General features: G+C 36.5%; 1 protein-coding gene across 4 annotated transcripts in view; it reads left to right on the forward strand.

Annotated features, from left to right (window-relative positions):
• LOC124112864 (sal-like protein 1) overlaps positions 1–15762 on the forward strand; it is a 47720-nt gene that overhangs the window by 17311 nt on the left and 14647 nt on the right. For 3 of the 4 annotated variants that reach the window (XM_046473034.2, XM_048398973.1, XM_046473033.2), the window contains exons 2-3: positions 435–1472; positions 14250–14366. In XM_046473034.2, the coding sequence (XP_046328990.2) occupies positions 435–1472; positions 14250–14366 (1155 nt within the window). The remainder of the gene's footprint in view (positions 1–434; positions 1473–14249; positions 14367–15762) is intronic. The other variant, XM_046473035.2, reaches the window with a different exon arrangement.

Here is a 15762-nt window from a genome sequence, read left to right on the forward strand (position 1 = left end):
ATTTAACACCGAGTTTGTAGTTGGACGTCGAAAATGTGTTTGTTCTTAGCTCACCTTAACCATTAGGTCAGTTGGAACATATGTCATTTGTTTGTTCATTTGATTAGTACTTTTGGTACTGATTGATGTTAATGATTATCAAAGAATTACAACAATTCAAAATAATGACAAAATTAGTGAATCCGTGATGAGAATTTGCTCTGTTGGGATTTACGTGACAATTAATTTCTTGTTTATATGTGACATAGCAACATCAAGGACCAACTGTGTGGTTTGATGCTCACACTATCAACCACTGGTTTCCCTGATCCAGGATTGGTTCTTTTTCAACTTGCATGATATAGCTGTCATTTTGCTAATGATAGCCTAAACATTGAGCTCTGTTTGTTGTTATTTTTGCATCATGTCTTAAGGTTCTTCCTCTACTGTTTCAGGTTCCACTCCCGGGGATATGCCTGCACCCAATACTAAAGACGCCCATGTATGTGGCGAATGTAGGGCTGAATTTCTCGACCTTGAAGGTTTCATTGCTCATAAGCAGACGTGTACAAAAAAGAGAATTGTAGTCATGATTGATGCTGAAAACAGACCAGGCGATAATGAGATTCGGCCCAAATCCCCATCAATAGAATATGATGATGATGAGGATATAAGGTCACAACCAGACGACCTTGAGGGTGGCTCTGATGAAAACGATGTCAATGACCTTGACTCTGTAGACATGTCTGAAGAGGGCTATGGTATGGGTTTAGGTGTGAACGGGGACAAGGACCTCGATGAAAATGACAATTTTGAGGAGGACGAGAAGAAGGACAGTAACAATGACACTGAGATGATTTCTCAATCCAAGTACGAGCTAATGTCACAACTACCTCATTTATTTCCATTCTTGCCCAATACAAATGTGACGCTCGAGCCAATGTCCGAGACGAAAGCAGCAGTTGCTCAGTTTGCGGAGAACAATTTGATGCCACAAGACTTGGCTATGATGAGCGCAACATTATATAGTCTGCAACAGCAACAACTTGTGCAACTACAGCTTATACAACAGCTGCAGCAGCAGCTTATTACTGGACAACTTCAACAAAATCAACAGGCTGTTCCACCAACGACCTCTGCTGAAACGACCTTGACCCCTTCCGATCCTCCCAGTTCGGAGACCCAAGAGTCATCTGCTCCTGATTCGGAAGATAAGAAAGAAGAGGAATCCCCATCATCAGAAGAACCCAAAAAGGCAGTTTCATCATCATCGAGTAGTTCGACTTTTACGACTCCCGCTTTATCAACCCCACTCCCCTCTTCCGGTCTGTCTGGACTCTCCGGACTCTCTGGGCTCTCCGGACTCTCCGGACTCTCCGGACTCTCTGCATTTAGCCAACTTCAGAAAGAGGCTGTCGTTTCCGCGTCGCCAATGATGCCCCCAATGCCGAATATGAACATATCAACACCTGAAGTTCGACACAGAGGGACGAGTAAGTACTTGTTGAATACTTCTTCATATATAAATAATTGTTTTGGTTCTTTCTTTGTAACAGTTGGATTAATAGTTAACAGGCTAACTATGTTTTTGTTCAGTTATTCACTTGGTATGGGTTCTTTGTATTGTTTCAAATGCTAACTTTCTCCAAACGAACACTACAAAGCAAAACTGCACATTCTGAAATTTTAAGCATATTTGTGAAAAGTTTGGTGTCCAAAATAGAGAAATTGTACCGTCCCAATTCCATGACTAAACAGATTTGTTTTATTGGTGTGAATTTTGTGGAAATACTCTTTTGAAGAGGAACGTCACATCCTTTGAACCAAATGGAGGCGTGAACGTGCCTGTGTTATAGGTTGGGAGTATCTCAAACATAGTCGGCGGAGTTTTAGCTTCAGGGATTCCTTGGTGTACAAAAGTCACATTCATTTGTCATAGATTTGTTTGTCTTATGTATTAAGATGCTTCTCGGAGTAAGTAATGTTTATTCATAACAAATAGCTGGTCGGCACACACAAGGCCCTTAGACACATCCCATGGATGTTGTGAGTTTGCCTAGTATTTATGAATGGACTTCATAATACGGAGTGGCCTGTTTGACCAGAAAAAACTTGATCCATTTGAAATCAGCTGATTGTGTTGCTGTTGTTTGTTCCTCATTGGCCGGTCAGAAGATGTGAGGGGGAGAAGGAGTTAAAACGTGATCATCCGTCTGTACGATGCTCCTGCACTTTGTCGGCAAATAACTTCCATTGTCTTTGTAGGCATCTTGAAAAAAAGTCACAAATTCATGTGATTATGTTAATAAACAGATTGTCATTTCCAAAGGGCCCAACAATGTACTTTTCATTTCTGGAATTCTAGTAAATGGTTGACAGAAAATGTTCAATTCTTAACAAAACATCTGACAATAAATATTGAAATTGTGCTTGACTTTTAGATTTGAGATGTTTTATTTCTGTATAATGCATCTTTTTGAAAAGACTTTAAATTATGTATTTAGGAGAATATTTTGTAACTCAAGCCAAACAAAATATTTTCCAAGTTCCGCTTCAAAATGAAATACTGTACTTTAATGTAAATGAGGGCATAGATGGCTTTTACCAATACATCCCAAGCAGTAAAACGGCTATAAATATTTAATAGTATCAAAATTCTCTCAGAATGGAGTATACTTGCCTCTCACAAAAGTCCAGCGATAGAGGGGCCTTGATAAAAGAACGCAACCCGATCCCAGCTATATAATAGACAATACAAGCATATGATACACAAGGGTATATTTCATGCCCCGGATTATCAAAACATACTCATATACGCTAAGCACACACTTTCGGAATCATAATAGCCACGGGAGTGTCAGTTTTGAACAATACAATACACACATAAGGCGATGGATGATCAGCCATCCTGGTGAACAAATATATTTCATATTTATATGGATTGCGAAGTGTATTAAGGTGTGGAGGCTGAACAGGTGCAGTATTGCCATGAATCATATGACACCAACCATAGGAAATGTTTTCTCATATACAAACATATCTTCATGACTCAGTGGAGAAATTATTTGGCTGGGATAGGAGGCTACTCAATTACCTACGTGATAACAAATTCACTGTGTTTGTGACCCACTGGTTGTGAAACGCAATATTTTAGCTAAATACTGAATCGGGAGACTTGCTTTGTTTACTGAGGGTGGGGAGATAGGCTAGGGATACACATTCTACGGATGATGATGTGTCAGAAATTCATCATTTCCGTTGAATATATGTAATTTTATCAAACATTGCTGTCCTGTTGATTTTTTTATTGTAATGCAAAGTATCTACTCTGACGTAGATCACGTAAAGTTGGATGGGCTTAAAGGAATGTTTGTCATTAGTTCGGGATTTCTCTGGATCTACTTTGGTTTTCTCATTATATATTTGTGTGAGTTGAAGGTGGTATTTATCTTGTGAATCTGTCTAAAATATTTGACATGAATTATAAGAATGTGTGCAAAGACTATAATATGTTGAAGAAAAGTTCTTGAAGATCTTTAATAATAGAGATGAAATGGAGGATGTTTTAAGTGATTGACAGGTGATATTGCTGATGTAATTGTTTGAATTAATCTGTTTTTTTAATTACTTGCTTCTAAATCTACTTTTAGTTCAAAGGTGTTGACATTTTCAGTTACCCATAATTACGATCACTCTGATCTCAGTTTGAAACATGAAAATTTGTCAAATCATATTTAACTTAACAAGATGTTGAGAATGTTGAAAATTGATTTTTTTTTTACCTTTTTAAGGAAGAGAGTTCTGTCAATTTCCCCCGAGATGGCTTTCAACTCAGTTATTTTTCTTCAAATCCTAAGATTAAAACATCTGTGAAATAGTCAAAGGGCCAAGAGGGTTCTCGAGAGACCTGAATTTTTGAAATATGAATATCATCTCTCCTGAAATTTATATTTAAAGAAAAAGTTTGGTTTTTGAAGTGACATATAAAGTAATATGTTGATTGCTTGTGTCAGTGGTAAAGTTCTGCCATAACCCGACAGAGTCAAGCTAGCTTTATACTTGGTAAACAAATGGCAGCTTCCTTTGATGTTAAGGGATGTTAACATAGACGAGAAATGCGCATGTATACGTCTTTTTGGGGAATTTCAACACAAGCCTTCAGCCTCCGACTTCTTATAATTATACATATGTCTTGCTTACTTTGAAGTATACGGATCAAAGCTTGTATCAAAGTTAAAATAATGAGCAGAGAATATGATAAAATATTATTTTATACCCCAGACCTGAGTTTTCTAGAATGCACATTGCTCGGCCTGGCACCAGCTCGGAGCTATAACACAAAAGCACAAACTTTTTTTGGCCAAGTTTTGACATAAGCATCATTTTGCGAGCTTACTTGCCTATTACAAAGCATTATGCTGGGGCTTTTGATTCAGTTTACGTTTTCTTCAAAGGGGATGGGTTGTTAAGTGTTCATACAGGACCAGTGTTTGGATGTAGAAAGTGAGGGATGCTGGGTAAAGGGCGGATAATTTGGTTTTGATGACGAGCTTTGGTTTCAGGTTTGCCATAGGCTGGTCATTAAGTGTACTTTAATTGACAAGATAAATATCTCAGGCCACTTGTGGGACGACTTTCTGTGTATAACAAGTTCTCATCTATAAAGGTCTAGAATGTTCTCTTAGTAGAGAAATAAGATTAATGAGAGAATACTTAGAAACTTGGCATCCTCTTCATTATAGTCTTGTGATTACACTTGATAATAACATACATTCATTGGGTGTTTGTAGAATGATCAGTCAGTTGGATAGAATTAGTGACATTCACTGTTGCAAAGGCTATCTGTGACAGATGGGAATAAAATTAAAATCAATTTGTTTTAAATTTAAAAATGGAAATAACGGAACATATTGCATCTTTAGTTGAATAAATGCAACATTTGAGTGTAGGTTTCCTCAATGTCATGTGGTATACAAATGTAGGCCTCTTCATGTATAGCCCAAGGATGAATCATAACTTTCACAATAGAAATAAACAGCACGATACAAGAACTAGCATACTGTTTCAATATCTCTTCCATACAAATAAATTCAGGATTCAAGCATTGTGATTTTTCAGCCTGACATTTCACACTTTGTTTCTAGTAAAGCAAACATGCCCCAGTCTGTAAGTAAAACTTCAAAGCCGGCTGATTTACGAGATGTTCTTTAGCAACAGTATGTAAAAGTGTTTTAAGTCTGATTTTGGCTAATGTAACAAATGACTTGAGCAATGAATTTTTCACACACACTCAACTTAACCCTTTTAAATAAATCACACGATACCGTTAACCCCTGACCTGTTAAATCGCCTGACTCATTTCACCCGTATCCTAGCACACAAAGTAGTTCCTGAAATTGGCAACCAGGATTAATCTGTCAGTTTTAGTGATATTCACAAATTTGACAGCCTTGAAGAGAATTATTCTGATATCTTTTATAAGTCATATAAATTGTCCAACATCCTTGTGTGCGTGAATTGCACATAATATTCTCGAGATAACCTTCTTGGCCTATTGTCTCCGAATTATAAAGGAAAGTGTCCATGGCAGTTTGGTCGAGCAGTAGAAGTCATCATCGAACATTGCAACAGAAATGAGGGGTCGGGGGTCAAAGAGGAATAATTGTCTATGGGGTCAACGGAACATTAAATCAGCTTTCAAGAATTTATTCATAATCATGGCTTGGAATACTCATTTGTGTGTCTGCAAGAGGATTGTGGGATATCAATGTCTGCCTAGACAATCGCGGACATTAATGAAATATTTGATCGGTGTATACACACCCCATTTGGGCCTCTCATAGGGTCATGTTATACACTGCACTATTGTCAGTGCTGTTTTCCTGAATACTACATTGAATTATGAGTTCCCCTAAACTCTCAAGCAGTTAAGTCTGAGGCACACCTGTATTTTATATTCTATTGATTTATGGTATAATTTTAACATGATCTCTGATTTAATGTTGGTTTGAATCCGACTTGATTTAAGTATTCAGTGTTGTATAAGACCACAAACAACTCAGAGCTTTTGTTAGTTGTCTGGAGACGGTATGTTTGTGTAAACTGAAATGGTTATGAAGATTTATGATCAAGTTTGAATTATTAGACAATGTTATAACAGGGAAATTTCATTTCATGTCCTCCACGACAAAAGAGATTTAAGGAAGGAGAATATTTGCATTTGGATAACTTTGATATTATCGATGATGTATTTGACATAAGATATAAGCTTGAAGGTTTATTACCTGTGAGATGTAAGGAATAACGATAAATTATATCTCAGATATGCCTGATTATTTGCCTTAAAAGCCATTTTCCTTTCATTTACAAATACCATACAACTTTTGTGTGAAACATTTGACACTGTCACTTTTCTATTTGAGTGTGTCACACACTTAGGCTGGAATATCAAGACAGAAATAACATAGGTTTTGTTTCATCTATTGTGGTTTGTTTGTATGGGATTTGGGGATAAACATTCTCAGAAATAAATGGAACAATTTCAAGGTTGTGACTTTGAACTGTACCTTTTCAAATTTTAATATGTCTCACCGAAGGTTTTAGGTTTGGGAAAATTGACAGAATTGACAGAAATTTATGTGCACAGTGAGATGATGGAGGATGTTTATCCAGCAGCATTTTCCTTACAACCTTATTCACACTTCACCTTTTTATGTTCAAATTATGGCAGTAATGATGAAGAAAATGTCAAATTGATATTTGTCTTAATAGATATGTATTCCATACTTTCCTGTTCATTGTTGACAGAGTGATAGCAAGTTTATCAATAAACTACGAATAGAAACGTGTTTTCAAACATGTTTTTATCAAACGTTAATCGCGCACAAGATTCATATATTTTGTAATCAATCAGTGCTGGAAGGAAAACATATGATTCTAATTATTGTTCAGTCTCCTTTCACAAGTTTTAGTCTTGTATTTTGAAAAGGAATAAATTTGGAAGTTGGACATTGTTATAATACAGCTGTTATCTTGACTGGTATGTCTGTGTATATATAACCCAGTGGTGCTAAATATCGCTTGTTCTTGCCAGACTAACACTGCTGGAAGAAGAGATCCGAACCAGCTGTTAGGAAAATATGATGGCAGATTTTTTCATCTGTATTTTGAAAATTGTGTTGAAGTGAACCATATGTTTTGGGCTGATAAGTAAGGGTAGATTTCGTGAAGAAAGATTTATGGGTCTTGATATCGGACCACGAGAACCTGAAAGGGTTTTGACATTATATAGAGTGCAAACTGTTCGCATTTGAAAAAAATGAAAAATTCAATATAACATTAACAATAACACGTAATTGTATGAAACTTTAATTTCCGGTGACTTATTATATGTTAAGTATTGACATAAATGTATACATAAGTCGCACACCCTATGTTGATTGAGAATATATAAAGTTATTACAAGTAAATATTTTTGAAAATTGTTGAATTGCTCTTCTTTCATCTCCTCCATTCAGCTCATATACACAACTGAAAAAATCATGAGTCAATTTTCAGAAATTTGTGAAACAGAGTAATTATTGCCTGGCATGTTGGCCTTTCCATTTACTTTTCAATTATGTTGGTAAATGAATATTTAACAAGGATTGTAATTTAAGAAAGGAGTATAGTAATGGAAGTCTAAGACATCAAAATGGCCACATGTATGATTGATGCATGGTGTGTGTTAATTGTGGCTAGAGATTGGTAGAGGTGTTCTGATATTATTGAAGATATTGGTGGACGAAATGGAGATGGTTTCAAGGTGTCGACTGCACTCCTTACTCCCCAAGAAACACAAGAAATCTCGTTATAATCGTTTCTCCTAGTGTCAAAATGTTCCATATGCCCATCCCCTGGCCTGCTCTGTTTGAAGTTGTATAGTGCATTATCACTCCAGCACCATTACCGATCCAACACATGGTCATCGCTTCACTCTCATTGGTCAGTTTGCCCAGAAGATAAATATCATAGCGATACATGTGGGTGATACTGACAGTTGCCTTTAGGCGGTTGGCAGAAGAAAAATATAATTTCTACTCGATGTCGAATCATTGTGTTTGATCTTGTGGTTGTGATAGTTCAGAGGTATATGATTTCCAAGAGGTTTCTTCAGAACTAAAGGTTAATTTTTAAAAATAAAAAAAACGTAATTCGCTGTTTGTTATGAAATTATTAATAAACAAAATTAATATAAACTGTTTTGGATCGAATGATTTGCATAATTTTCAAATTCTGAAACAATATGTTAATGGCTGCTGCTGTGTAAAACTCGAACATTAATACACAACATTCGGCTTGTAAATAACTCAGGACACCTTTATTTAATCTATTCCCCCACCTGTCATTTTAAGATTAAGAAATGTGGCTAACATCAGCTGATGCAATGATTTCCTCAAGGTCATAGACCTATATTCTCAATCCCCAAGTCAAACATTTCACAGATTGAAAACATTTTAATGAGAACATTTGTCATTGCCTATGGGTGACAAGTTCCTATTATGATATTATTTTTGACGAAACTTGCTCGCATATGGGGTGTGTTAAGACTGGCAATTGTAAATCATGTGGCGCCCATCTGTGTTATGAATGTTAGCAATAATTTTCAGACTGTCAAATTTTGCCTTGGCATTTTAAAACCAGCCTGAAAGGTCAGGGTGTATACACTGTGTGTATCTATCCAGAAGTGGACATTGTAGGGATAATTCAAGTTTCGTGTTCGAGGTTCTCGCATGATGTCAGAAACTTTATCTCACGCAGTAAACTAGGATGGGATGGCTGTATGGTTTAAGTTAGCTGTAAGAATGTAATGATGGCATCGAATTACAATGGATAAGAAAGATTTATTGGTAAAAATGCATCTACCTCAGGCATGAAAAATGAGTGACATTTTCAACGAGGGTATTCCAGCCTAAGTGTGGCTGCCAAACTACCAAAGTAACAGGTGCATTTATTATTTGATCATGAAGTAGCAAAGAAAAATGTTCCTTCCTTCCAGGAATTTGTTTACCAAGGTGTTTTCATGTGAAAGGAAATGTGAAAAATGTCCTGCTCTAATATTTAGCATGCTGAAATCATATGGCAGAGGGCCTCTCTCTAGCGAGACAAAGCTAAGGCCAACTGGGGACACGTGTTCACCAAGTCTAGAAATAATAACTGATATAGATACTAGAAAAATGTGCCATGTTGATGTATTCTCTCATGTGCAGGTGTTAGAGGAAATTCCAAATCTGTGGGCAAACGGTTAGCCTCTCTCCTATCTACTGGACACGACCACCCAGGAGATGGTCACCAGGCGGCCATTTTGATTTCTTGACTGCCAATTGAAATTCTGTCATACTAATTAACAAGAATTTTAACATGATTTCTGAGTTTGGTGAAATTTGTTTAGAAACTGTTGTTTTATTTTGATAAAAGTACTAGTTTTGTTTTCATTGGTTTACTTGTAAATAAATAGAAGGTTTGATGTTGGGATAAGTCCCAACATTTTTCAGATTGTTTGACAAATTTATTGAAATTTAAGGACTATGATGTTTGCATATTTGTATTATACTGTTTTTATTTGCTGCCAAACAATTTACTTACAGTCTTGAGTCTACAGATAGCCAATTTTCACAAGGGGAACACAAATATTTGAGGTATTTTTTCTCTGACCAGGTGTTTTCGGTGAATCGAGGAAGGGAGATTCATTTCCCCAAATTATCTCTTTTTGACAGTTCTAAACTGGGCGTCATTTTGACAGGTATCACTTTGCCTACTTGTCTTCAACTTGTGAGAAATTGCCACACTGATTGGCTGTTTAATCCCAATTAAGCTGAGAGGAAATGTTCATCTGGGCTGCAACAGTAAAGCTAAAAAGCCTTCTAGCTTCCCCAAGGTTATTTTGGCTTGTAATTAATAGTAAAGGTCTGTAGTTTTTGTTCTAAATTGAAATTGTCAAAATGTCTTGTCAGGAAGCCTATTTTTTTCGTCAACATCTCTACTGTCGGCCTCGGAGGAGGGGGAGGAGAGGTGCTGACGCTATTTGCTAATTGTGGTCTTTAAACAAACTTCAGGGCAAAGGTATTTACTCTTGTCAGGGCCAATTGTAGTGTTGGACTCCACAATTTAAGTTATATTACAAAGAAATGCTTCAAAACAACTAACTTTTAAAATTTCCCGAAATTTCATTTGAAAATTGGTCTTTTCTTCTATTTTGTTGATGTGTTTTCTGGTAATTAACTTTGAGATTTCATTTTGTTTCATAAAATAAATTTGTCTCTTCTTGTGCTTTATCTGCCATTTTGCAGATTTTTCTAATATCGAGGTTTGAACCCTGACAAAGTTAACAGTTTATGAAATTGTATATTCCCTTAGATTGTATTTCATTTACAATCAAAATCCTGAACGTAATTATAATCTGAATTTCTAAACTTGAGATGAAATTGCAAGAAGTAAGTCTGAGGTATTCTTGTTAAGTAATAAAATGTCTCATAAATTATTTCCTCATATGCAAACAAAGATCAAAGGACAATAAACATGACTGTAAAATAGGTCTTAAACTGAGAAAAAGTTTTAGATCTTTTTAAAAAGTCAGCAAAAATAATCAGTTAAGCATGTTTACCTCTCCCGTGACAGGGATACAACTTAAGGAAGAACTCATAAACGTAACCTTTGACCTCCCACACGGAAAAGTCCAGATTTTATATAATACTTCCTCCAATCAGAAAGCTATACTTATCATATCAATCCCATGGGCCCAATTTCAGGCAGTCCATCTTCTTGACTGACCAGCCACCACCTTTGATTGGCAATGACCATGTGGAAATCAGCTGGACAGATATAATTGTGGCAGTTTACATCTGGTCTCCATGACTCAACCTGTCAGTGACCTCCGAACACAAAAACAATCAGGGCCTTTCTCTTGATATATATTCCAGGCAATCACGGCTGTCTTTAATTGTTGGCAGATGTTGTGGAAGTTATGATCAAAACGGCACCCCCAGGGTAATTGAAATTATCTCATATCGGGTGATTAGAGGACAAGAGCTTGTGTTATTTCTCTGGGCGAGCTTTGAGGTCCTATCTTGTCTTGTCGTTATCATGGCATTCTCACATTTATTAAATATTTATAAAGTAATATTGGAAATTATGCTTTGACAGGATTATCTTTTTGATAAAATCAGCTGTCTTGGGATCGGATTGACAATGTTTCTTTTGAAATTTTTTCAGAGGCTTGCAATTCTGTATGACAGCATAAAATCAATTTTTGTTTAATAATTAAGGGATCATGAAACCCATGAAAATAAATGTTTGAAAAAATATGATATGGTAAGACATTTTAGAGATTTGATAGTCTCAATGCAGATTGAAAGCATCCTTCTGATGTGAGAAAGATGGCTGACAGCATCCAGATTGTCGCTTCAGCCTTTTTTCATGCGGTGATTTTGCCACTTTATTGTCATAATGGGGTGAAGCAGAATCATACACATTTGCAACAACCTTCAACACCCTTCTGCATTAGAAGTAGGGGATTGGGGGAGAATTACTTCTGATATTGGTTGACTTTTCAATGAAATCAAAGCATTTGGTTTGCGGATGCACACTCCATGAGGTGAATAGACAAAGTATGATTAAGTTATTGATGTGCGGATCATCGCTATGCAATATTGCCGCATCCTAGCTGATATTTTCATCTCATAATCAACACCTCCATTAACTGTATTGTTGGCAAGTCTGCGAGAGATCATTGTCTCGTGAAAAAGCGAGGGGTCACAGCACAGGGAATTATGGGTAAAGGGGGCTAATGATGTCATCATGTGCTCGCTGTTTTTCCGTTTTCCAATCAATTGAATTGTGTGAGGCCCCGACACCGGATTATAATGGTGGCCACTGTCCCGCAGACTTCATGATTGGCAAATTGGCCTCATCTGACGATTCCGATATTGTTTGTATTGGCAATATTACCACATTTTAGTCAACAGTGATGCTCCCTTTGTCTGATTAAATTAAATAGGAAAACCAAGCTTGATAGTTTGCATATCTCCAATGGAGTCTCATAGTTCATATAACGGTGAATAAAGTTAATATTGAAGATGAGTCAGTGGTATAGTTGATGACACTTAATAATGTGCCTGTATGCATTTTGAATAAGTGAATACAGACATAATCATGTTTTTATGAAATATTACTCCAGTTTAAATTTGAAAATTTCTTTATATTTTTCAACTTAATGTATTTTGAAAGATGTTTTGATGTGTTCAGCCTGGTAACGTTTCCTGGTTGAAATTATAAGTGATATAGGAAAATAAATAAGATTTGGAAGATTTGAGGTTTGGCTCCCCTGGGTTGTGTCTAATCTATAATAAATAGTCCAGAATACAGATCAACTTTCTGCCACCATCTTTTGTTTCCTTGGCTTTCATTTCCTGAAACTTGATCACATGTTTATCAGTTTTCAAACACAGCCCTATGTGATGAACAGCAGTGGGGCTTGTGTATCACAAATGAAATTAAAGAGAGGTCTGATAAATGAAGAGTTCCCACCAAGGGAGATTACCCTTATCTGTCGATGGGCTCAAGACAATTGCAATCCCCTGCTGCCTCCAATTAGAGCTCTCATATACGATCCAGTTAATCGGGAAATATACTAAACCTTGCCACCAAATATGTTTTGAGTCATTTCGCCACCCACAGTCACTTGCCGGTATCTTTCCTGTCGGCATGCCATACAGATCCCACTTCCTATCATACAAATATGACAGAGTTATAGCCCTTTGCTAAACATGGGCCATATTTCAAGCTAGACATTGACATATGAAGCATTTTATTTCTGGAAATAAAACACAGATGCCATGGGAAGCCCCATTTCTTTAGTCTGTGGTAATTTGGTTTTAATTCTTTGAAATTAATGTTGTTCTGACACAAGCATTTAAAGCGATGAACCCAGATTGCTGGAGTAATAGCCTTCCATATTTCAGCCTGGTAGGGACCATCTGTGGAGGGGAAATATGTGTCCCATCTTGCAGGGTGTTGAAACAGGCTATCCTGGGCCTAGTGAAAAACTAACTTTCATCAAATTTCCTTAGGAGGTGCTTGTTGGGGGGATCCCACACAGCTGTCTGTGTCTGTCAGATCGGCATGGCAGGGGGCAATCCCACCAACGAAGAGAATCATACACGATACCAAACATCACGCTTATGATTACCGCTGGAGCAGACCCTCTACATTACCCATAAGCTCGTTTCATGATCCCTGCAATTTCCAGGATCTGATCTGCTTTTCTCTTGCAGTGTGTGATGTATATATGGAATGAGGAACAGGAATTGGTTGTGACTTTGTGTATTGTTTTTGGTCCATTATTTTCTCTTTGAAGTCATTTTCGCCTGTTTTTCCGCCTGTTCAGCTTAACATTGTTGTTACTTTCCTATCTGTTCCGACATAGATATTTCTGCAGTTGAGATTCTTGTACAAGATCCAATTAGATTAATGTGTTGGTTATGATTTTCACATCAGTAGAAGTAGTTGTCCTTCAGGAACAATATCTCGGCTGCCATCAACTGTAGATAAATGCATTCTACTGCTGCCACCAAATTTTGGAGCCATAAATATCTCCGATGCCACCTACAGTGCCAGACCTCATGGCAATTGTACATTCATGGAATTTCAAGAAAAGAGGTCTTTTTACAGATGCTTTTGACATAGCAGATATTACCCTTTTGACATTGAAGATATATTCCTTTTGACATAGCTGATATTTCCCTTTTGACATTGAAGATATATTCCTTTTGACATAGCGGATATTTCCCTTTTGACATAGCAGATATTTTACGTTTTGACATAGGAGATATTTCCCTTATGACATAGCAGATATTTCCCTTTTGACATGGCAGATATTTCCCTTTTGACATAGGAGATATTTCCCTTTTGACATTGCAGATATATTCCTTTTGACATAGCAGATATTTCCCTTTTGGCATAGCAGATATTTCCCTTTCGACATATCGGAAAGGTCATCATTCATTTCATGTCATAGAGAGAATCCAAAATAGGCTGTTTCTTGGATGTGAAGATTCTTAAGGGTCCCCATGGATTCTACAGAAGTCCAAACACTGAAAGATTTAACTTAGTTTTTGATTACAGAATTTTTCGATGTCTTGAAAACGGAAATTTTTCCGTCAAGAAGAAATTCATTCTGAAACTTCCGGAGTCTGCGGACTCGATCACTAAATTTTTTTTTCTAAATTTTTCAGTGCTTGAACGATCCCAGTATGCAAGCGACGACCCTTTCTTTAAGCACAAATGCCGCTTCTGTCACAAAGTGTTTGGCAGCGACAGCGCTCTGCAGATACACGTTCGGTCTCACACGGGTAGGTTGTTGTTCTCTGTGTAGTGGTGCTGTCTCAGTAATACACTATAGTCTATACTGGTGATGGGCAGGGAGGCTCAGATTGCACACTCACGTACTCACAAAAAGAGAACCTTCTTGCACTCATTAACATTTTGATTGTCTTTAAAACATCATTTCATGTCTTACATAATTCATGTTTTTAATGTTCAACATTTCATAACAATATTTTTCAATATTGGCAATTTTGTTTGAAATAACTTTCTCTTGATATTCCAGTTAAAATGTTTCATCCTAATATTTATTAATTTAAAACATTCTACCCTTTTATGTCTAATGATTTAACAACAGAAACTTTTGCCAACCTACCAATCTGATTGTATGAACTATGTAGCTGAAATGAATTTGTTAACATGGTTGCACAGAAATATTATAAATTATAATCATTGTTAATTTTGTGAGTGTGTGATCCTTGTTTAGCTTCTGGTTGAGGATTAGCTTGATGTTGAATCTATTGTGTAGAAGTAGAACTGCATGCTGGGTAATATTGTGTATCAGCTCCTGTCTCTACTCACCTGTATATCGGACACTAGGTAGATATTAACACCACTAATCCGTCACTGTCTAACCCTGGACAACAAGCACTGCGTTGTAACAGGTACACGTCCACATTAGCAGGACAGTCCCTGCAGCTTTCAAGATAAGAAGAATTTTGAATTCTTTTTGATATTCTTTAAAATGATGTAAATCAAATATAAAACTTTTTAAAGCTGTTTCATGGTTGTTATGAGGGGGTTTTATAAAAAAATCCACTTGATCAAAACAGTAAGTATCTTTCACAAATGACATGTAATTGTTCTGAATACATATTAATCTATGTTGGGTCAGTTTTCACCAAGATGGCCGACACCAATTTAGTTCAAGATATGTATTGTCATATAACCTAATATACAGGACTGCTTATGAATTCTGTTATACTAAATTAACCTGTGTCCACAAATATTAAAGTTGTTCGTTGTTCTGTTGTGATTCATCAGCTGATGTATGTAGCACAACATCCTTCAATACTGTGCCAGTGTATGGTGGGACATTTTCAAATTTTCAAATTTTCAAATTTGAATAATTGGACAATTGTAAACTTTTGTAAGTCTTTTGTTATGGTTTAAATTTTGATGGCTGAAATGTAAAGGCATTCTGACTGGGCAGAATACAAACAGCTACCTACAGTCAGTGAAGTGAAAAGAAACTTGAATCTCAATTTTGCACAGTTGCATTCCTACACAGAGCAACTTCAAATAAGGAACTGTTTCAACTTTATCACATCCACAACAAAGCGAGACATTTTTTAGAAATTTCCTCGTTGGTCAACTTTTAAATAAGTCAAAGGGAACTGAACGAATTGAAAAAGCCAAACATGG

Source organism: Haliotis rufescens, unplaced genomic scaffold, assembly GCF_023055435.1.
Source record: "Haliotis rufescens isolate VD_foot unplaced genomic scaffold, xgHalRufe1.0.p SCAF_19, whole genome shotgun sequence".
Classification (NCBI taxonomy): Eukaryota; Metazoa; Mollusca; class Gastropoda; order Lepetellida; family Haliotidae; genus Haliotis; species Haliotis rufescens.